Genomic DNA, 23,996 nt, shown 5'->3' on the forward strand with positions numbered 1-23,996 from the left:
AGACCCAAAGGCTTCTTCAATCAATTACTCAACAAAAGAAGAGAGCTATCAAAGTGTAGCGCGGATAATGTGTCATGCTCTCTACAGTGGGTGGTCCTCAATTCAATGTGCGTGACAATCTCACTCAAACAAACTGAAAAGAAAGAAAACAATAGACATCAACTGAGCTCACAAAAACACAACAGCAGACCAGAACATATGACTCGACTATCTCAAAGAATTGATATAGACTCTGGTGTGGCAGCACACTCAGCTCCAGCTCAGGACTCACAGGTACAATGGGGGTGTCGACGCTTTGATGTGCCAGGATGGTGAGTGTTGTGTGTATCGACTCACTCTAGATGACTACGTACAGCTAATCCTGACCAAACCGCTACTACTCATATATACAACCATAAAGAGCCACCAACGGCTCATAAATGACAGCATCTAAGTCTATCTCCACTGGGTGGCGGTAATGACCTGGCCACGATGTCCATTAAACCACTGTATCCCTGCCACGTGTCATTGCCCAGCGAGTCCGTCTAGTGTGAACCGACCAGACCAAAGACCAACTGTAAAGTCCAAACTGTACTAACTGTCCTGTGAAAGTGACACTGTAGCCTACTACAAGTTTCCCACCACAAGACCGCTTCCCGTCTCGGAGAGCGAAATTGAAGAACTGAAAGATCAGCAACCAGGTCTACTACTAGTAAAACTCCAAAAGGTGATATCTACTGTTGGTGGTCGGATGATGGAGGAGGAGGAGGAGGAGGAGGAGGCTGGTAGAAAGGTGGGTAAAGAGATGGAGGCCATGTGTATGGTGGGGGGTAGTGGCCATGAGGAGGGTACATTGGATATGGAGTGGCCACCCCATGAGCAGCAGCAGACTGAGTAGGGTGAGTAGGTGGAGCAGGTGGAAACCCAGGAAAAGACTGAGTAGGCTGAGAAAGTGGGACGGGTGGAAACCCAGGAAAAGACTGAGTAGGCTGAGAGGGTGGAACAGGTGGTTGGAATCCAGGGAAGCTGTAGAAGTGTTGAGGGAAAGAGGTGGACTGGGAAGGGGAGGCCATAGAGGGTCCATAAAACTGTGATGAAGCCGATCCTGCTATCTTAGACTCCATAGTGGTAGGATTTGTTTTCTCAGCTGCTTGAGAATCCCCTGAATGGGCTTTGGAAACATCTGTCTGTATCTGTCCTGCCATAGCAGGAACTTGCATAGAAACCGGATTTGTAGCTGTAGCTGTAGCTGTAGTTGCTTGTGAAATGGCTATAAATTCGTATTTGGCACATGAGGGACACATTGCATGTACCACAGGAGAAAGGTCCTGAACTGCGGCCATATCATTTGCTTCTTTTAACTGTATTTTTCGAGTGCGGACAATATGTTTGAGGTCCACTACCTGTTGAGTGAGAATCTTTATACGATCTTGTAATTAACATGTCCCTATCCATCAATCGTTGAAGGTGGCTGCGCACTTCCCTTTGCATATTGTCATAGACAGCGCGATGCAGACCATTGGTACCTTGCAATGAGATGGCTGCATCCATAATCGTTGAAATGGCTCTTCTGTCCGCATCTAAAAGTCTGTCAGCTTGAGGCGCAAAATTGGCAAACATGTCAGGTTGCCCAGAGGTAGGTGTCCTAGAGCTAGATGATCCTGCAGCATCCCTATGTGCCCCTGCACTAAGAGTAGTAGTAGGTGGTACTGCCAACACGAATGGAGTGTGTGTTTTGGTGCCTGCAACACTACTCACAAGAGGTGGTGTAAAAGTAGAGGTGGCCACAGAAGTAGTCGTGCTCACTCTTGGTGTTGCAGTATTGACGTCAGAGATTTTAACGTGTGATTCAGAGAAGGGTAGTGTTGCTAGCTGCTCTGTCAAATCTTTTTGTACTTTTGCCCTCTTGCCTCTTGCGTAAGGTGCCTTTCCCTATGGCCATGTTGAAATGGCCTTGTTCTTTGGCTTCATCTTGCAGAGTGAGAACAGCGGTTGCATCTGCCTTTTGCTACATAATTTGTACTACCCAATACATAATAGGGGCTGCATAGCAATTGAACCTCTCCGCTTTTCTTTTACGTTGAGTCCAAAATCGCTTTGCCCTGTCCTGTAGCGCCCTAAATAGCAGAGACAAAAAAATGCATCGCATATTCCTGGAGAACCTGGAGAAGATGGAACTACTGCTCTTTCCGGTGCGTGCAGTAAAAAATAATACTGTAAAATTGAATACAACTGCTGATTCCTGTGATAGTCTCCATGAGAGTGCAGCAACAGTTCTTGGCATGCCTTTACAGTGTCCTCCGGGGAGAGATTCGAGAAGGTTTTTGTGGCGGGCAAAGGTGCCAACACATTCAATATCCCCACAGCATGTCTAATATCCTCCACTGTGAGTGTAATTTTATTTAGTTTTGGAAAAGTAAGCAAGAGGGCACTCAGCTTGACACTAGAGATTGTGCAGGACAAACCGGCCTGAGCCAAATTTTGGAGACCCAGGTGTATCATTTGCTGCTGAGAGAACACATCTTTGAGTGGCGGGTTTGGCGCTTGTAAATGATAGATCATTAGTAAGGGTACCTTCGAGATGGCACCAGAAGGCGAGGCACCTGGAGAGTGGTGACCTTGCCAGCAGTGACTGATTGGAGTAAATCTTCCTTTGAAGATTCTCCTGAAAGTTGCTCTGAACTAGGAGTATAGTTTGATTTATTTGTCAGATCTATCCCCAGAGGAGGCAGAGGACTCTTCCTCCGATTGGAGGTGCTGCTCCCGATTTTGAGTACAAACCATCTTTAAAAAATATACCAGAGAAATTTATTTGGACTGAAACTGCAATTGATGACAGCACTTGATACTGATACTGATATAACTATTTTTGCAACTGAGTGGAGCTCCTTAAACCACAACCAGATACATTTACCCAGTCACACCCAAATACATATACATCACTGTAGCAATTTCGTGCTTAAAATTTTTTCTGTTCTGAACTTAATTGTGTTTAGCTGCTATTCCGAGTACTATCCAGCACTTAGTTGGCCGAGGAGCACGGAGAGAGAAAGCTTGGCGATGGAAGGAGAAATGTTATATTAACGTCTTCAAAAGGCCAAAGTGACCTATGAGACCAGAAAGTTACAATGCGGTGCATCTGATACAAAGTCAGATTAACAAAATAAATTAATCTAGGATAACAAAATATAAATACTGCGGGATCCTAAACTAAGCAGTACAATGTGAAGACAATATGGGAGGGGAGTAGAGATCCATCTTCATGTGCACTCTGGACGACGAAAGAGTATGGCTTGAATCTTTTGCCATAGCCTCCTTCGAAATTGTGTAGCTCCTCTCCTCCCTCGGGGTCGTCTAGATCTCCCTAGCTCCAATGCTCGGTCTATGAGAATGCCAGTAGTGCGGGTAGACCTCTCCACCGTCACTGGTTGCTCCTCTGTCTGTTCTTCTGGGTGTACAGTATCTAGTGTAAAGAAATCTGTGATCTATCTCTAGGGATGTCTCTCTTCACCTCTCCTCAGTAAGGTTTCTCTATGCTTGTGTAACTCAAGTAGATAAAGCCCAAGACATCTTTGATCCTCATAACTCATGACCCTAGATAGAGGCCCAAAACCTTCTCTGAATAGACAGTGAAAACGACCTCGTATCTCATAGTACACTGTGCAATGACATATGTAATGTACTTCTATCTCTGGCTCTAGATGGCATAAGCGGCATATTCTGTTATTTGTTGGTGTCCCTCTGAATCTGCCAGTCTCAATCTCGAGCTGATGTGAGGACGTGCGTATCTGGCCAATGGCACAACGCAAACCATGTGAAAGATTCGTGTCCATATAGCTAGGTCGAATTACAAACCCATCCCCCGTGAGGTGGAGAAGATGCTCTCTATAGAAAGCCATCTTTGTGCCCAACTCTTGTAACGGCTCTATCCATGTCCTCCTCGTGTCCAACTGGATCAAATCCTGACGGATGAGTCTATTAATCTCTAGCCGTGTCAGAGACCTCAAGGGTGCCTGAAGAGAGTATTGAAAAGGAGGCAACCTGTCCATGGTGAAACCATGTGTCTGAAACCATGATGTCATCTGAGCATACCAGCATGAAGTATCCCCGTTAAGAGCTAATTGTCTGGAGGACTCTAGAGCCACCCTGTCATATCTGTCTCTGGTAGTATCCCACAGACTATGTACAAAGGAGACTGATCTTGTGAGCGCCTCAATCTCCATAGGGGTGGCAACTAATTCCGCTCGAATGATATCATGCGGTACAGAAACCTTGGCTCTAATCAGTCGAGAGATCATGGATACTAGGGGCTTCTCCATACGCCTCCACCCATCCTGGCCTATAGAAGGTCCCCAAACCTGCACCCCATGTAACATAGTAGAGGCAACCAAAATATCAAAGAGCCATAACTTTGTCCTAGGTTCTTGGAACTGAACCTGTGAACACATCCTCTCCATTCCTCCCAGAGCCGCACCAGCTCTAGTTAGTCTAGTCTCTGCTGCTCTTCTCAAGGAAAATCTCGGCCCAGTAAAGACTACCCCCAGGTAAGTGTATGCATCTGTATACTCCACAATCTCCTGACCATACTTGAAAGTGGGTACTGATCTCCTGACCCATTGCAGTGTGGTGTTAAACACCATAACCTTGGTTTTACCTAGGTTTACACACAATCCACTATCCTGTGCAAAATTGCGTAGTGCATCCAACTGTCGTTGCATACCTTCTGGTGAGCCAGATATCAGCACAATATCATCAGCATATAGCAACAATGGGATCCACGTCCCTGCCAACTGTGCACCTCTGTCACCCTCTCTATCGATGTAATCAGACACCTCATCAACATACATACCAAATAGAGTAGGAGACAATGGGCAGCCCTGTTTCACTCCAATGGTAGAGTGAACTAAGGAGAGAGAGAAAGAAAGAAAGAAAGAAAGAAAGAAAGATTTTTAACGTCTATGTCAGGCCGAAATCGGCCTATGAGACAAATCAAATGTACATGGTGTGTATGTCATCCGTCTATCGGAAAGACAAATGAAACAAAACTGATACAAAACTGAACTGAACTGAATGTAAGGTAGTGGAGTATCTGAGGAGGGATGGAGCTCTATCTCTAGGGGTATATGCATGTCTATGTGCTCGAGGTAGTACAATCATGAGAATGCATCAAGCTATCTAGCTCCATCCTGTACTAATGGGGGGATGTAAGATGTGGTACATGGGCGGGTCTGGTGCCAAGGCTACCGATGAAAGCTGTCGGGTCGGCCCTCATCTGAGCCACTCGCTCCTCAGTGGCACGGCGCTCCTGGGCTCGGATCTCCTCGATCTATCGGTGGTGGGAGCTCGCGCCCCTGTAGCCTGTGACTCGTGGTCGTCGTCTAGCTCGGCTCACCTCCGCCTGTGGGAGTGTCACTCCCCTCTGAGTGTCTGGTGAGGGAGGGGCGGCAATCCTCTGAAAGAAGTCTATGAGCTGCGACTGTCTCCCCTCTGTCTGTGTAGCTGTGTGTGGCTATAGTAGTGTGTCCTGATGGCTCTGTATCTGTAGTAAGAAACGTCCGAGCTGTCTCTGATCTCGAGAGTCCATGATCTCTCGGAGAGTGGGCTGTCCTCTGAATAAGGCCTCATACCTGCCTCTGATCTCAGTGTATGCTCTGCATCTACATACAAAGTGCTCCTCACTCTCCACCTCCTCTGTGCAGGCTCTGCAGACTCGCTCCTCCCTGGGAACACCAGTATGTCTCCCGATCTCAATCTCTAACCTGTGTGAAGCCACTCTCAGCTGACCAATCGCCACCCGTGAGCTATGTGGCATATATGTGTCCATGTAGCGTGGTCTCTGTATGAACCCCCCAGACAATATGGTGAGAAACTGGTCTCTGTAATTTGACATCCTCGTCCCCAAGCCAGGTGACTCCCAGACTCTCCTAGTGTATAGCTGCCACAGATCCTGTCTCAATACCAAGTTCCTCTCACTGCGAGAGAGGTGAACATATGGTGAGTGGGGGTCGTACTGGAATGGTGGTAGGCTCTCCATGTCAAGACCGTGTCCCTCAAACCATGCTCTGACCTGTGAGTACCATGCTCTCTCATGCCCACTCTCTGATAGCTGTATCGCTGCCTCAAATGCTCTACGAGTAAGTCTGTCAGGAGGTAGCTCTCTCATCCTCTGGATGAAGCAGACTGTCTGGAATAGTGCCTCTACAACCATAGGTGGTGTGGCGAGCTCGGCTCTAATAATGTCATGTGGCACTGTCTTCTTGCTGCGGAGTAAGCGTGAGATCATACATACCTGTGGCCTCTCAAGCTGTGTCCACTGGTCAGCTGTCAATCCTGGTGCCCATACTGCCGCCGAGTACATCAAGGCCGGGGTGACTAAGGTGTCGAAAAGCCACCCCTTCGTGCGGGGCTCCTGAAAGTGTGCCTGGTGGTATCTCCGCTCTAGCATGGCCAGAGCTGCATATCCTCGGGTGAGCCTGTCAGCAGCAGCCTGCCTCACAGTTAAGGGTCCTGGTAGGCTGGTGAATGTGATGCCAAGGTAGACATAGGAGGTGACTACATCAACCTGTCCTCCTGCTGCTGTGAAGGTGGCAGCGCTCCTCACTGCACTGGATGTGTGAAAGATCATAACCTTGGTTTTGCCAAGGTTCACAGTCAACCCCCTGTGTGTGCTGAATTCATCCAAGGCCTCAAGATGGCGTTGCAAGCCCTTGGGTGACTCTGAAATCAACACAATATCATCAGCATATAACATGATGTGGACCGGAGTACCTACCAAGTCGCTCCCCTCTCCTCCTGCTCGCAGTATGTAGTCGGAGATCTCGTCGATGTAGAGCCCAAAGAGTGTCGGGGAGAGTGGGCATCCTTGCTTAACACCAATGGTGCTAGCAATGGTCTCTGAAAAACCGCCTGGGCAACAAACTCGACCCGTCACCCTCTCGTATAGAGCATATATGGCCCAAATCATCTCTGTTGGTACCCAAATGCTGTGAAGGCGCTGGAAGAGTCTCTCGCGTGGGACTGTGTCAAAGGCCTTGCGGAAATCCACAAAGCAGCAGTAAAGCCTCTTCTTCCGCGCCTTTGCCCCATCAATGAGGCAGCGCAGAACGAAGATGTGATCAGTGGTGGAGAAAGCTCGTCTGAAACCTGCCTGGCCTAGAGCTCGTAAACCCTCGATCTCTGCGTAGCAGCTGAGCTGTGCCTCAAGTACTGCTCCATATAGCTTGGCCATCGTGTGGCCAATCATGATAGTCCTGTAGTTCCCTGGGTCCAGGGTGTCGCCAGATTTGTGGATAGGCACTATGGTGTGCTGTGTCCACTCCTCTGGGAAGCCCTCCCCTATAGCCCGGTTGAAGACATGTGCAATCAACGGGGCTATAGTGGAGGCCGCATAAATGATGTGCTCACTCTGTAATCCAGTATGGTCAGCTGATCGTCTGTGCTGCATGCGGCGTATGGCCCTCTCTACCATCTCTGCTATAAAGAAGGAGGAGCACGTGGGGCGTGGCTCGTGTGGCTGTGGGATAGGAGGCTGCCCTGGCACCTCATAAAGTCACTCTGCATAATCATGCCATATCTGTGGATCCTCAATAGCTGTAGTAGGACGTGGCTCGCGCAGGGTGCGCCATGCCGTCGCGCTATCCATGCTCATGAATAGGCGGTATAGCTCAAGCTCCTGTGCCTCTTCGAATGCTCGCCGCTTTTGGTGTGTTAGCGTCTTCATATGCCGTCTGGCCTCTCTCTCTGTGATCTCTCCTAAGGCTCGCCGTGCACGGAGGCGTCGGTATAGCTCTCTGCACTCATCATCATACCAGCGGTTCTGAGGCATAGTCCCGGGGGGGGGAGTGCGTCCTGTGTGAGTGGTGTGTAGAAAAGAGCTAATAGCTGAAGTGTGGAGAACGGAAGAGATATGTGATGTGAGAACTGAGAGTGGTGTGGATGGGTGGAGGAGGCATAGGCCATGCTCGACCTCGGCCGAGTAAAGAGAGGCTAGCTCATGTGTGAAATGGATGGTGGTGTGTGGAGTGTGTGCTGTGGAGCTGTGTGGGATAGTATCTCCGGTGATGGAGAAAGAGAGGTATGTGTGGTCGGCTCCGATGGGTATGGGTGGAATGGTGAAGGATGTGATAAGGTGTGTAGCCTCCCTGGGTCCCAGAATATAGTCGACTGTACTCCCCCCTCCCTCTGCAACTCCATGTGGCATACAAGTCAGGCCCCCTGAGGTGGGCCACTGGACCATCCCGTTATAAATAACGAGACGGTGCTGGGAGCCAAGTCGAAGTAGATGTCGTCCGTAGGCTGTGACTGGAGCTCTGTCTGCTGTATCTCTCATAGTAGCCTCCTCATCTAGAGTGTGTAGTGCCTCTGGGTCCTCGTGGTCATATGCCTCACACTGCTCACTTTGCGTACGAGCATTGAAGTCTCCCATAAGGAAGACTTCACCCAGTGTGGAGTACTCCATAATCTCCTCCGTGAGGCATGCGTACGGTGACTCCTGCTCAATAGGGGCGAATCTGGAGCCTGTGGGAGCAAAGTAGCAAAGGGCAATGTAGACGATCCTGTCTCGTGAGAGCTCGAGGCGAATCCACATGTAGCGGGCCTGTGGGTCCCGGGCAACAATCTGTAGTCTGCTGTGAAGCCCCTGTCTAAAGAGTATGGCCACTCCTCTTGAGCCGCGAGTGGTGTGCTGGCGCATACATCCCCGATGTAGAGACTCCCACTGGAATCCATGTATCCGTGGTAACCCTCTCTCTGGGCTCTCGTGTGTCTCTGTAAGTAGAATGATGTCTCGACCTCTCATCACCTCCTCAAGTCTCTCTGGGTGTGTCCATAGGTCTCCATTGCAATTCCAAACCGTGACATGAATCTCCTCGTGTGTCCCACAGGCCGCGAGTTCCTATGCGATGGTCTTGCCATCAATGATAACCCTACCATCTCGATATACTGCCTTCTTCCCTTCTTTGCGGGCTTGGTGGACTCTAGGCATGCACGCGCGACGGTGATCTTGTTGCATCTTTGTGAGGTCATCATCAAGATAAATCGGGGGGCCTTCTAGCCCTCTCAAGATGACCCTCTTTCGGAGGAAAGAAGTTCGAGACTCCGGAGGCGAATTGGAGGATGAGAGCTCTCTTCTTTGGATCTTTCCCGGCTCTCCAAACTTTGGAGAAAGGGATCTCTTCTTCCTTGTATCCCACTTTCTTGCATAAAGCTTTCCCATCGCTCTCGGGTGTAGACCCTTCTTCTTCTTTGATGCCGGTCACTCGCACATTGAGACGGCGAGCTTGTCGCATCTTCTCCTCCTCGATGGTTGTGTGTACGATGAGTACCTCATCTTTTTGGGCTTCCTCTCTTGCTACCTTCTTGATGTTCTTTTTGACCACTTCGACCCATCCTTCTTTGGTGGCCTCTAATTTGTCCTCAATGCTTGCGGTGAGGGCTTTGGTGATCTCCTCCTTGAGGGCTTCCTTAGCCTCCTCTTTAATCTCTCCTTCCTCGGGGGTGAGGGATGTGATGGAAGCATGAAGGAGATCGATTTGTGCCTTCATCTCTTCTTGCTCTTTCCTCCATCTCTCCCTCTCCTTCTCGTTCTCCCGTTCCCTTCTCTCCTTCTCCTCTTTGAGATTTTGGATTTCCGCTCTCATGTCCTCCTTCTCTTCGTTCCATAGCTTGATGAAGGTGGCTTTCTCCTGATCCAGCTCGACACCAGGAGGACATGGATAGAGCCGCATCAGGAGTTGAGCACGAAGATGGCTTTCTATAGAGAGCATCTTCTCCACCTCACAGGAGATGGGTTTGTGATTCGACCCAGCTACATGGACACACATATGTCTCATGGTTTGCGTTGTGCCATTGGTCAGATACGCACATCCTCACATCAGCTCGAGATTGAGACCGGTAGATTCAGAGGGATACCAGCAGACAGCAGGATATGCCGATTATGCCAAAGAGAGCCAGAGACAGAGTTGCACTACATATGTCATTGCACAGTGTTCTATGAGATACGGGGGCGTTTCCACTGCTTATTCAGAGAGGGTTTTGGTCCTCTATCTAGGGTCATGAGTTATGAGGATCAGAGATGTCTTGGACTATATCTACTTGAGTTACACAGGTATAGAGACACTTTACTGGGGAGAGCTAGAGAGAGGCAGTCCCAGAGACACATTACAGATTTCTTTTCACTAGATATGGGACAGCCAGAGGAGCAGCCACCACTGCAGAGCTCGTCCCACACTCATTCGACCACTACTGGCACTCTCATCGACCGAGCATTGGAGCTACAGAGATACAGACGACCGCGACTGAGGAGAGGAGCTACACAGCATCGACGGAGACTACAACAGAAGATTCGAGCCATACTCTCTCGACATCCAGAGTGCAGATGAGGATGGATCCTCACCATTTCTTCCATCTTTGTTTCACACACTGTTACATCCAGTTTACCGGGTACCTATTGTATCAGCTGCTACACCCACGTAGTTTTAGATTGTAGTAGTAGTAGTAGTATTTTGTTCCACTTCTAGTTCTTTTCTAGTTCTTTTGTACCCAGACATGGTATTAGATTCACTATTTTGTAACTGATTGGTCTCATAGGTCATTTTGGCCTTTTGAAGACGTTAATATAACATTTCATTTCATTTCATTTCCTCCTCCCATATCTCTCTCTCCATCCGCCATTCTTTCATGTCCTTCTCCAATTGTGCAAGCCTCTTGTTCGTGAGCATGAAGGTTGTCTTCATTGTCGATGTGGGCGTCTTGATGATGGGGGAAGACATGGTTGTCTTCGTAACTACCCTCTCTTCATATTGTGAAGAAGAGGGGAGAAGGGGAAGAGAGGGAGTACATGTGTGTATGCGTGTATGTGTGTGTGGGTATGTATCCGTGTGTGTGTGTGTGTGTGTGTGAGAGAGAGAGAGAGAGAGGCTGCGTGAGAGAGAGAGAGAGATGGCTATGTGATGGGGAGAAGACATGGTTGTCTTCGTAACTACCCTCTCTTCATATTGTGAAGAAGAGGGGAGAAGGGGAAGAGAGGGAGTACGTGTGTGTATGCGTGTATGTGTGTAGTGTGTGTGTGGGTATGTATCCGTGTGTGTGTGTGTGTGTGTGTGTGTGTGTGTGTGTGTGTGTGTGTGTGTGAGAGAGAGAGAGAGAGAGAGAGAGAGAGAAATGAAATGAAATGAAATGATATATTAACGTCTACAAAAGGCCAAAATGACCTATGAGACCAACTGATTACAATGATGAGTCTAGTACCAAGTCTGGGTACAAACAAAGAAAACTACAAACAAAGAACTGATAGGAGTGCTACCGACTCCTATGGGTGGCTGGTAGGCTGAGCAATGGTATCATGCCATAAGGGTACAAAGTGGGGATAAGTGTCACCATGATACAATATAGCAGTAGCATGAAGACTATCCCGATCGACACTCTGGGTGTCGTGCTAGAATCCTGTGGATCCTCTGCCGCAATCTCCGCCGGTGCTGCGTGGCTCCCCTCCTCAGTCGCGGTCGTCTCGATCTCCCTAACTCTACAGCTCGATCAATGAGAGTACCGCTGGTGTGTAGGGGGGAGAGAGAGAGAGAGAGAGAGAGAGAGAGAGAGAGGAGGCCTGCCTTGAAGCTTGAATCTCACGAAGGGAACCCAACTTCCATCCTGGCTGAAAACGTGTTGCAGAGAGGTGCGTAGCTTTTGCTGAATTTGACCGGCTGATTTAATTGTGAATTTGACGGCTGAATTAAAACGCTGGCTTAGCTTATATTAGCTGAGGTGAAAATAATGCCAAGTCAGCATTATAAACTTGCGTAGAGGCTGCAAGGATGAAGGCGAGGCCAAGCGAGGGCGAGGGCGAGGCAAGGTGGCGAGGGCGAGCCCCAGGGCCAGCAGGGCGAGTACGTGAGGCAGCTTGGCGAGGGCGAGGCCAGCAGACAGCATGCGGCGATGACCAGGGCGAGAGCGAGGGTGAGGGCCAGGACGAGGACTCAGGGCAATGGCGAGAACCAAGGGCGAGGGCAAATCCAGCAAGGTAAGGCAAAGCCACAGCATGTGTTAGTACACCACCAGCATCAATCAGGCAACAGCACAATAGCATGGAAAGATGAATACAGCTAATCAGGTAATCGAACTCATATTGATAATTTGTGGTAGATGATAATGCAGTAGTAAATTGCACAAGAAACATACCTTGGAAACTGGGAGATGTAGGCAACTTTCTTTGTTGCCCCCCCAATAAGCATGAAACACTTTCTACTTGAGATTTATTGGCTTGTCCGACCTCCACGGGTACAAGAGCCTCAAGGGTGGCAAGAGAAACGATAATGATAGCTATATCCTTAATGGGTGCATTTAAGCTCAAACGTGTTGAAACCATTATTGAGAGGCCTTGCACAAATATATCTAAAGGCACACCCGCAAGATACCCAAAGGGAGAGTTCAGAGACTTATATAACTATCAAAAAGAAGCAGTGTTAAATAGGGAGCCAGACATCATCAGAAGCTTTTAGTCAGAAGAGATAATGGTTAGGCCAACAAAGTCTACCAAGTGAACAGAGTTAATCATTCGAAGAATATTCAACAATAATTTAGGACCCTAAAGTGAACCACAACAAGAGTGACTAACTGTAATACAACCATGCTCACCATAGAGGTTATTTGAGATACTACTAGAGAGTGAAAGAGAGCTTTACAGAATCCAGAAGCATACCCACTAATGCTCACCAGAGAGGTTATTTGAGATACTACTAGAGAGTGAAAGAGAGCTTTGCAGAATCCAGAAGCAAGCCCACTAAAGCAGCAGAAGGAGGAATATGGAAGGAGAGGGAGATAGTGATGTGGAAATCGATATCGTATAAGATCATATAGGGTTGAGGAAGCAGTAAGTAAGATCACCCCTTGACTTGAGAACATTCGAGAACCTTGACTCCTGACTGTAAGCTTACAGAATGATAGCATTTGATCCTAGATCCATTGACTAAAGGCAACTGAACTCCTTAAGGGTGGCTGATTATACAGCCCCTTGGGGTAGAATTTCCTGCACCTTGAATGGTCCCTACCAGGCCGGAACCAACTTCTTTGCTTTTTTCAGATATTTCGCTTGACAGAGTAACACCTGGGAACCCTGCGTTATTTTTGGCTTTCTGAGATGGCGATCATGCCACACTTTGCGACAAAGCTGCTCTGCTTCCAGAGCTAGAGAAGCCAAACTTCAGCTTTCATCCAGAAAGAAAATACGAGAGACAGATGCCGACCCTAAATCTCCATTGGCACGCAGACTTTCTTAAGTCTTATGAGGATTGTTTTGTAGAGGGTCTACCGAACGAGTTACCTTTACAACGGCCAAAGGATTCTAAGTCTTATGAGGATTGTTTCACAGAGGGTATACCGAGCGACCTACCTTCACAGCCGCCACAGGATCACACTATCGATTTGATACTAGGAAGTAAACCTCTAAACTGACCAGAGTAGAGCTCAACAAGAAGAGATTATGAGCTGTTTCTTCTTGGCTGACTCGGGAGTACGAACGAGATATACGAACAGCTTGGAATCATCTTCGGATGACCAAGGGAGATTCTCTGGACGCTTATTGCAAGAGATTTTGGAACTCTTTTCTACTGACCTCTTCATTTAAGGTCTCATTTAAGGAACAAATTGAGCGGTTTTGCTACGGACTTCCTACAGAGATCCGAGACTACTACTTGGAACAAAAGTCGAATTCTATTCAAGAATTGATGGGTCATGCAACACGGGGTTTTCCCATACATTCAGGCAATCTGACTTACCCCACAAATGAGATCATGACTCAGAGAACCGAACAAACTTCTAATAATGAAAGTAGAAAGAAGAAGAGCCCCCAAGAAAAGAAAGATAAGGATTCAGGAACCTGGCTCACTCTTCGGGAGAGGGACAACTACATCAAAGAGGGGAAGTGTTTTGGATGCGGGGAACATGGGCACATCTCCACGAAGTGCTCTAAAAAGGCACAGCAAGAACAGAATGAAGAAAGGCCAGAGAGTTCGAAAGCAGCTGAGGAACGTGGACAAAAAGGCAAGATGAAAGCAGGACTGGTTCCAGATTGCATGGGTATTGATCCAAGCACGATTGATGAAAGTACAAAACTTTGCCGAGCTTGGGGCAAAGTGAAAGACCAAGAAGCCCTGATTTACTTTGATGGAGGAGCCAAGGCCAACTTCATGTTACCTGAATTGGTGGTGCGGCTGGAGATTACACCCGATTGGATGGGACCACAAGCAGAGGCAGTTCTAGCGGCACCCGGCAAGGACGTGGCCATTACCCCTGTCATTGGCAAACTTCGGTTGCATTGTCAGGGGTATTTGCGGCACGAGGACTTCTACATAATGCCCTTGGAAGGTTGTGATGTCCTCCTGGGAGTCCCTTGGTACCATAAGAACAACGCCGTGGTCGATTATTGGGCAAAGAAAACCACATTGACTATTGAAAAGGGCCGAAACATTGTACTTGATGTGAAACTGAAGGGCGAGTCTGCCCCTATTGTATCAGCTTCGTATGTTTTGAAATTAATGAAATCCAGTCTGTTTGTTTACTCGATCTTTTTGAAAGAGTTGAATGATGAGCATAGGACAAATATGTCTGAACTTGATAAAGAATGCCAAGATTTTCTCGACACTCATGCCGATTGCTTTTCTAAGGGCCTGCCAAGTGAGTTGCCACCAGGTCGTCCTAAGGATCATACCATTAATCTGAAACCTGGAAGCACACCACCGAACCGACCACCTTATCGTGTGAACCGATCTCTCCTCCTACAAGGGCAACTGGTGGAAATAAAGGCAAAGGGAAACAAGGATTGTCTAATACGCCTGTTGATCACACAGCGACAAAGGATAAAGCGAAAGACAAGAGTAAAGATAAAGGCAAGGCCCCGGTCTCAATCACAGAGGCTTGGACAGTCCCCAAAAAAGTGATTAAAGTACGTAATGAGGTTTCTTTACGCAATTATGTACCTTCTTCCTCCTCTCCCAACCTCTCTCAGAAGAAGCTTCTCTGCAACGATAACAAGTCTTTGGCGGAGGCTTGGGACAAGGTCGTTCGTTCCTATAAGGATGTAGTCACAGGGGATACTTCAGAACCTCTTTCTTCCTCTCCGAGTACATCCATTCGATATTGCCGGAGTCTTATTAGGTAGCACCTCCTCATCCACCTTTGGTTGATGAGGATGTGCTTATGCACAACAGCAATTAAATTATCCTCTTTCTTTTCCCTTTGTACATATTAGTTATGCATAGCTCTTTAAAGTGCATTTCATACAATGTGCGTGGGTCAACCAATCACGCAAAGTGGCGGCTTACTTGGCAATATGTACATACATGTAAGGCAGACATTGTAGTTTTACAAGAGCACAATCAGCATGAGTATGCTAGCCAGATATCTTACTACGGGGGGTATTGGATCGCCTATGCAAGATCTGGTGATTACTCAAGAGTGCTTATGCTTATTCGTCATGAACTGCAACAGATTCTGGCTTTTAATGATCCTGTTGGGAGGTGGATGGTAATCCAATGTATGGTGAATGGGGAAGTCTTTGAATTTGTAGGTGTATATGCCTATACAGCGTCTACGGATAGGGCGAGGCTATGGAATGATATGGCATATTACAATTGGCGCTCGAATGCATTTCTTTGTGGGGATTTTAATAATGCGCGAAATCCTTGGGATAATACGACTGGTCATTCTCATATGCTAGTCGTGGAAAAGCAGTCGTGGTATCACTTGATGTCACGATGTAATGCATTGGATATGTGGTATTCTTTGCATAAGAATGATCCAGGATTCACTTTCCAGCACAATGCGTTGTCCTCTTATCGTGCTCGCTTGGATCCATGGTATATTCTGCATATGCAAGAATATGAGGACTATATATGTGAAATGAGTATTGATTATACGTTTGGCATCTCGGATCATGCTCCCATAAGTGTATCGTTACACTTTGGCTACATGCAAGATACTGCCACATTACTGAGGAAGCGGTTGCTACATATCAATGACACGGCTTGGTACCATTTTGTTATGCGAGTTCAACATGTCATTCAAGAGTACGGAAAAGTCTATATGTCACGCCAGCGAAGGCAAGTGCAGCAGGCTAAAAGTACATGTTAGACATTAATGCAATTGGTCAATCATTCTCACCTCTCTGAAGCTCAGCTAGCTGAATTATTTTCAGCTCAAAATATATTGCGTCTCGATGATCAAAGAAAACTGACCAAGTGGCAAACTAGAGCTAAACAACATGCATTTCGAGATAAAGGTTGTGCTTCCATGCAGTTTTTCAAGCATTTACATCATACTAGACAAAATCAAGCTATCAAAAAAATTAAACTTCCATCTGGGGAGTGGACTTCTTCCATGCAGGAGCTTGTTGAAGCTTTGGTGACACATTATGGAACTGTTTTTGCGGCTCCTACTCATCTTTCACAGGAAGCACGGCATGTGTGTTTTTTGTTTCTATCGCATGTAAATCCGATCCTTTCTCCGCAGCAAGCACAGGAGCTTGAGGTTCCTTTCACTAAGGAGGAATTGCAGGACAGCTTAAGGCATTTGGGCCGTGGGAAATCCCCGGGTTGGGATGGACTCACTATTGAGTTTTTCATTTCATTTTGGGATTATCTCAAGGACCCGTTGCTATTTATGGTGAATAGGGCATGGGAACAACAGCAGATGCTATCTTCTTGGAAAGAGGGCCTTCTTAAATTGTTGCCGAAACAGGTCCTATGTGAGTTCTCCCATTGACGACCAATCACTCTCATGCTTGTTGTCTATAAGTTAATGGCCAAGATGCTTGTTAAGCGTATCAAAGATTACCTGCATTCAGGCATACATCAATCTCAATATGGTTTTATTCCACGATGCCAAATTACTGATAATCTGGCAAATTTTATTCTTGGTATGGAATATGCAAAGTACACCAAGCAAGATGTTCCGGTCATGCAGGTTGACATAGAAAAAGCTTTTGACTCGGTCAACCTTGGACTCAAATGCTTTCTTATCTATGAGCCAATATTGTTACACCTGCTTTTGGTCATTGGCATACATTGTATTGGGAGGTCATATTTCGCAAGCTTGAAGGCCGTATTCCAGGTTGTCCCTTTGCTTCCTCCCTTATTGTTGATTGGAGGGTTGTTACAGTGCATTTATCATGGCATGGTCGTCAATTCCCTTATGGGATTTCTCTGAGATTGGAATATTCATTGGACTAAGGTCTTTACAGCCACACTGACTTAGCGCTCTCCTTATCAGGCATACTTCCTCTCTCAAAAAGGACTATCGCAGGTTAATCAGGTGGTTGATACTGATGGGCATGTTTTGCCTTTTCAGGATGCGGCTCAGCGCTTCACATTGGGTCCTCATTATCGTCATGTTTGGCGGGAGATTCAGTCCATGCTTGCGGACTTTGCCCCAGTACCTCCATGCATCATGGATTCTCGTTTGTTTGATTGGTGCCTCTCCACCACTCGTTCTGATCACTTGTCCGTTGGCCGTGTTTATGCCTTCTGACAAGTGGATGCTTGGATAGTGCAGCATGGCAACCAGTTATGGTCTATTCATGAATCCAGATTGTGGTGGAAACACACTTTGTCTCGTATATGGAAGAATCATTTGCCTCTTAAAGAGCGCATCTTCCTATGGTGATGTGTGGTGGGTGCTCTTCCAGTTGGTCGCTTCCTACATTCGATGCATATCACATCCTCTTCATGTTCCCGATGTGGTGTTGCTGAGGAATCAGTGTTGCAAATGTTGTGGCATTGTAGACACTCTCGTCTTTTCTATCGCAGGCTCTCGGCTGCCCTTCATCTTCGTTTCCCCTCAGGCGCCTTTCATAGACGGTTTTGGCTCTTTGGTGTGATACAGCCTTGGCATTCTCAGTTTGAGGTATTCTTTAGCTGGGTCAGATTTTGGGCTTTGTGGGCCCTATGGAACCAATGCAACCTTCAGATGTTTCATGGCTCTGTGGCTGATCCTTTTCACCACTTTCAATTGTCGCTTGGTCAATCATTACACTATGCCTTGGAGGCTGGAGATATTTCCCTTGATGCCGACAGAATTTTCTTTGACTGTTTTTAGCTTTCTTTCCATGAGAGCACTAGTGTTCTCTTCTGTTGTATATCATCTTCTAGTGGGTTTTCCTCATGTTGAGGTTTCCCACTTGTAAATTAATACCAGGCAGTGATTTACAAAAAAAAGTGTGTGTGCACGCACGCGTGTGTGATGTTTTCTATGGGTTTTCCTCGTTTCGTTTTGAGGTTTCCCATTAGTGAATCAAAATCTGATATTACTAAAAAAAAGTGTGCACATGCACAAAACACACAAGCATATGTCTAGGCTTTCTTATGGCATCTAATTTTAGGTATGCGCTCTTCCATTTACAGTGTCCTTACACCCTATTACAAGGAGACAGTCATATTTAGCTTGGAGGATTTGCTTGTAGAAAATGAAGATGGAATCTCAATTTTGTTTTATCTGCAAAAGATTTTTCCAGGTATCTTTAAACCAATCTCATTGGAACCTCATAGGTTATGGTTAGAAATTAAATGGTGATTCATATTTTCTGCTAAGTTACAAAATCCACACAAACATATTTCTGTATATTATGAATTCTATGCACTTTGTGCAAGACACATTCATAGAGACTTTGACATGTTTGAGTTGTATACTCACAGTTTCCAGGTTTCCAAGGATGCAAGTTTTATGTGAAGGCTTAAGTCTGTTTGAGCGCCAATGTTGAGAGGCATTTTACATGGTCGTGTTTCTTAGTCTCCCAAGAGAACCTTCATTACCTAGTATTTGACATCCTTACAAAGAATTCGTGGACCTTTGTGGGCCAGTGAAGCTGTTGCACATGAAGTCATGTTATTTGCCTCTGCACAAAAGACTGGACTATTGTATCTGGCTTGTAATAATATGTTAACACTACCTAGAAATTTGTAATGAGTCCAATGTAGAAGGAACAATGCATTTGATGTAACATGGAGTCCACAATGATTGTACCAGATGAGGGAAAACTCTCACTGGCTGTTCCTCCTCGCTGATGTTTCTGACTAGGAGATTTCCCATATTAAATTCACTATTTTGAGGTGAAGATTTGAGTCTTTAGGATACAAAAGTGGGAGAATCTTGGAATTGAAACTAGTAAGCCAAGGTATGAGCAGTTCAAGACAGCCCTTTGTCATGCCACCAAAGTTTAAGGCAACGTTCGCTACTACTACTCGCCATCACTCGCCCTTCCTCCCTTTAGCTCTTGCACTTGGCCCCCGCCCGTGGCCTGCCCCGCCATTGAGCCCCCCCCCAACCCCCCGGGCCCCTTTTCTCCCTGTCTCTTTTCCTTGCGCTCTGGCCTGCATGAATTCTCTCAATCCCAGCCTCGCCCCCTCACTTATCTACTAAAACCAGCAAGTCACCTGACAAGGGGGTTAAAAACATTGCAACAACAATGAACTAAACAGAATACAGTAAATTGAGCATGAAATAATATTGACATCAAGAGACACAAAGTGGCTGAGTTCCGATCTCAAAAATGATGGCCCCTCAACTAGGCACTCTTAGCAATATTTCTTTATTTGTTGATGAACATTCATTATCACAGCAGCTCTAATTTGAACAAAACTGAAGTGCTAGTAGCACCTTGGCCTCTTATTTATAGGCACTTGGGGAAGCCCCAAATGCATCTTGAAAATCATGCGTTAATTAAAATAGAGGAAATAATCATATCCAAAGCATCTGCTATTGCATTTGGTGCCCCAAAAGCATGTCCGAGCGTAAAAACTGCCAAGCCAGCATCTCTGTACGTTGTTACTACATTGCCCATCCGTACACTACCATGCCAGCGGTTTGTACGATTGTACGGACAGCCTACAATTTGCAATGCGGATCAGGTGTTTGTACGATCAATCCTAGGTCCCTCTCCGTCTACTCAAGTCGACTCGGCTCTAATGGGGTGCAGCCATGCCATGCCATCGTTTTATGATCCCCCCCCCCCCGAAATCGCCCTCAGTTACGCTTGCAAATCAAACCTAGCACCAATATTCAGTAGACACTAACTGTATGCAAACATGCCAATGACCGTCCCTACAAGATGGTCCACTCACAAAGCATGCACTACCACATATCTTACTCTGCATATATCCTACTGCACACTGGATTTTAAATAACAATCATCAATCACGTAGTCCACGTTGAACATTCACATCTTAATCTACACCGGAGTTCACATGTTTCATCGAATGCTTTGCCTTCCATTGTCAACTTTGTCGTGAGCAATGCATAGCCATCCTGTGGATGGGTGAACATCCCCCATATGCTAGGGCTTTTTGTTTAAGGCGGTACCTCTTCAACTCAAGAGGCAATCCACAAGAGTATCTTTCCCTCTACTTCTCCAAGTTAACCCTGAAAGGAAGCTTTGGTAAAAATGTATCCCAAAACCTTTGGTTCTATGACTAAAGAGTCTTTCTTTTCAGACTTGAGGTAGTTCCACGTAATCAAAGTTTCTGTCTCATATGTTCGAATCAACCATAGGGAACAAACAACTGTTTGAATCCGACCCTTGCCTTGGTGTTTGTCCATGTAGCAGTATAGTCGACCTCCAATGTAAAGCATTCCCTTTAGAAAAGAAGACGCTTTTCTGACTTTGGAAGCTTCGGTGAAGTTGCCTCTTGGAAAAGCTTTGACGAACTGCTGAATAAAATTAAGTGCTTTCTTTTTGTACGAGGCCTCGATGTTGAGCTTGACCTTTCTAGCCTCCTCCTTTGTAATCCTTTTGAGCCTCCATCAGAGTCAGTTGATCATACGAATTAGGTCATAGTAGCATTTTGCCCTCACCTTGGTGGAGACCATAACCATATCCCAGCATGCCAAGCATCATGCCTTATCCCTCCCATAAAGCTCCATATGGACCAAAGCTATCTGCTACTTTTGGTTCAAAAACGCATGTTTGATAGGGACAAATTCCTTGGAGGCATACCAAACTGACTCTTGTCCACCGTATCTGAAAAAGTTTGAGTCTTGCTTAGGTGCCTTGTATATATATTCTTGCATCTGAGGGCTCTGAACATAACAGCGAAACGTTTCAGACCCGAAACGTTTCACCCTCAAAACGTGGTATTTCACCCCGAAACGTTTCACCCTTGGCCAAGGTCTCATTGAAACATCTAACCGAAACGCCAATCTTGTGTATGTATAGAGTTATGTATACACATAATAGGTGTTCACAATGCAGTGTATATGTTCACACATTTTTGCCCAATCTTAAAAAAAGATATATGATATAATCACATATCAATGTCAGTTATAATTTAACAAAACCCTCTTGTTTATATGTGATGAGAGAGAGTGAAAAGAAGAAGAAGAAGATGAGAGATGAGAGAAATTATTTGGCCTCCCTTTTTGTTCACCCTCTATGTGACAAGTGTATACAATGAATGCATGTGACGGTGTGGATGAAAGAGAGCGAGAGAGGAAGAAAATGACCAAGAATAGCCGCTAAGTGGAGACGCATGCCATATACATAATATATAAATAAATTTTCGGGGGCCAAATTCTCTCTAGAAATATTTTTTTGTCAGGCTCTCCACTTTTCCTCCTAGAGTTAAATATCTTCCAATTGTCTTTATTATTAGCAAATATCTACCTACTTGTTCCCTCCTCGATTCCAGTCATAGACTTGTATCATAACCTCCCACTTAGGAACCTCTCTCTATCATCTCCCAATGAATTTCAGCTTGCTTCATGTAGCTTTAGAGACCATACATGAGGCACAAAATAGATTTATTAAGGATGGTCCGCTCAATATACCGTCTTTATGTTGGTGGAGGGAACTCTGCATTGTGAGCAACCTTAAGCTACTATGTTTATGGACTGTTCTATAACCTTATAAAGGGTAGTTTAGTTAGAGACTTTCCTGAGAGGTGGATTAGAAAAGTTTACCCCTTTAGAGAATGAAGACATATGTAACTTTCTAAGCAATTTTGTACCTCTTCCGAAAATAGCAAAACATGCTTTTTTTCAAGAGAACACAATAATTAACATATATGGACAGTTTTTAAAATGAAAATCAAAGCTTGTGTATGTGCTTTGTATGTTACAAAGTGATGACGTGGCAAGACCACCCAGACTTTCCGTTGAAGACAGGCTGACCTGGACAGGCCGTACGGAAACGATGAAGTGGCAATACCCTGTTGACATGGGAGGCTGTACGAACGCCTGTAATTTACACTGGCTGCTTTTACTGGCAGATTTTGAGCCAATTGCTTTTGGGAATATTTTGCTTTTAAGTTTACCTGCTTTTGGCATCCCTTGTAAGAATAAAAGAGCCCTAAGGGCCTCTCTTCTCAGAGCATCTGGACGCACAGTCTGAGAGTGGAGGTCACCTACGGGCGTTGTACTTTGCTCAAGATTTAATAAAATAAAGAAATACCGAAAGGGGCGCCAGGTTTTGGGGCCAATACCTCTACGGAACTATGCCGCCGGGCCATGTCGTCTCGAATTGAACTTTGATTTAAAGTTGTGAAGTATTTTCAGAGAATCTCTCCCTCGTGTCGCGACAGATTCTAGACTTGGGGTGCCCAAGTCTGTTACAGTGGTATCAGAGCATCAAGTGTGTGCTTTTCTCAAAGCATACCGGTCCTATCAAAGAGCAGACAAGGCACTTTGGAAATTGTTATTGAAGAATCTTCGTGCCCCGACCCCGGTCTGATTAGCCACTCCCACCCTTATTTCATCGCACATCGAGCGCGCTCCCGTCTTCATCGCTGTGTCTTACAGGGAATAAATCCATAAAGAATCCCAGACTACACATGGATTCACGCAAAAATCAAACGACTTCCCTTGCCATCTCAGAAGCAGGAGGCGGTACGGAAAATTCAAGTGGATTAGCAGGGAACGAGTATGGGCCACCTCGGCCTTCACAGTATGAACTCATGGAGATGCAACGTCAACAGCAAGTTGACGAGTGCGCAAAGCAGATCCTTTAGTTTGCCAAGGATTCATAGTATGTCAAATTTTTTACCCGGCACCCGATGGATGAAGTGCATACTCATTGGTAAAAAGCCATAAAGTCACCAATAAAACCGGAAATCAAGAAACCTCGTGTCCCACGGATGTTTACTGAAGATAAATCAAGGACATTATTGAAAAGCGAGTCAACCAACTATTTGGGTCAAAGGAGAAGCAATTGAAGAAACGTAACAAGGGAGTTGACTTCCCTGGTTACTTGGGCCGAAAATCCTCTGTTGAGAAAGCAAGAAAACAGCAGAAGTGGGTACGCTTTGAAGCATTGTCCAGGTCGTCCTCATCTTATTCTGACAGCTCGGATAGCTCATCCTTTTCTGACTCAAGTGATGAGGACAGAAAGGGCAAGAAATGACAAACAGACTATACGTTTGATTAAAAAAGGAAGCACTTTTACAGATCTAATCGGTATGGATTTCTCGACGACAAGGGCAAGAAGGCCAAGGAATTCAAAGAAGGTGGACAAGCAGTAAAGTTTGAAACCTTTTCAGAAATCGAGATGCTCTCGAGGCCTTAGCCTTTATCCAACAGTTTGATATAGCATTTTCTGAAGGCCGCTATACAGAGCACTCCAAGATTAGACGGGCAGCATTCTTTCTGACAGGCAATGCACGGACATGGTGGTTCACTCTTTTGTTAAGGAAAAAAGCGCCGACAAAGTGGCTGAAATTCAAGAAACTCTTTGTTTCTTCATGGCTCACTCAAGAGTATGAACGAGATGTGAGAACCAACTGGAACCATATTCGGATGATTAGGGGTGACACTTTGGATGATTACTGTGAAAGATTTTGGGATACTTTCGTTCCGATCTCTTCTTTCAAGAAGATCAGTTTTAAGGAACAGATTGAGAGGTTTTGTTGTGGACTCCCCAAAGAAATTCCAAACTATTGTCTTGAGAAGAAGTCAGAGTCCATTCAACAATTGCTGGGACATGCTAAGCGGGGATTCGCTATGCATTCGGGTAACTTGACTTACCCACCATATGAACCTTCGAC

General features: G+C 46.0%; 1 protein-coding gene across 2 annotated transcripts in view; it reads left to right on the plus strand.

The window, feature by feature from the left end:
- Positions 1-23,996, plus strand: part of LOC147446894 (callose synthase 10-like) — a 260,133-nt gene that overhangs the window by 189,806 nt on the left and 46,331 nt on the right. For both annotated transcript variants that reach the window (XM_086522840.1, XM_086522839.1), the window contains exon 31: positions 18,369-18,478. In XM_086522840.1, coding sequence (XP_086378966.1) covers positions 18,369-18,478 — 110 coding nt within the window. The remainder of the gene's footprint in view (positions 1-18,368; positions 18,479-23,996) is intronic.

The sequence above is a fragment of the Adiantum capillus-veneris genome, chromosome 11, assembly GCF_014529385.1.
Source record: "Adiantum capillus-veneris isolate H3 chromosome 11, ASM1452938v2, whole genome shotgun sequence".
In the NCBI taxonomy this organism is placed as follows: domain Eukaryota; kingdom Viridiplantae; phylum Streptophyta; class Polypodiopsida; order Polypodiales; family Pteridaceae; genus Adiantum; species Adiantum capillus-veneris.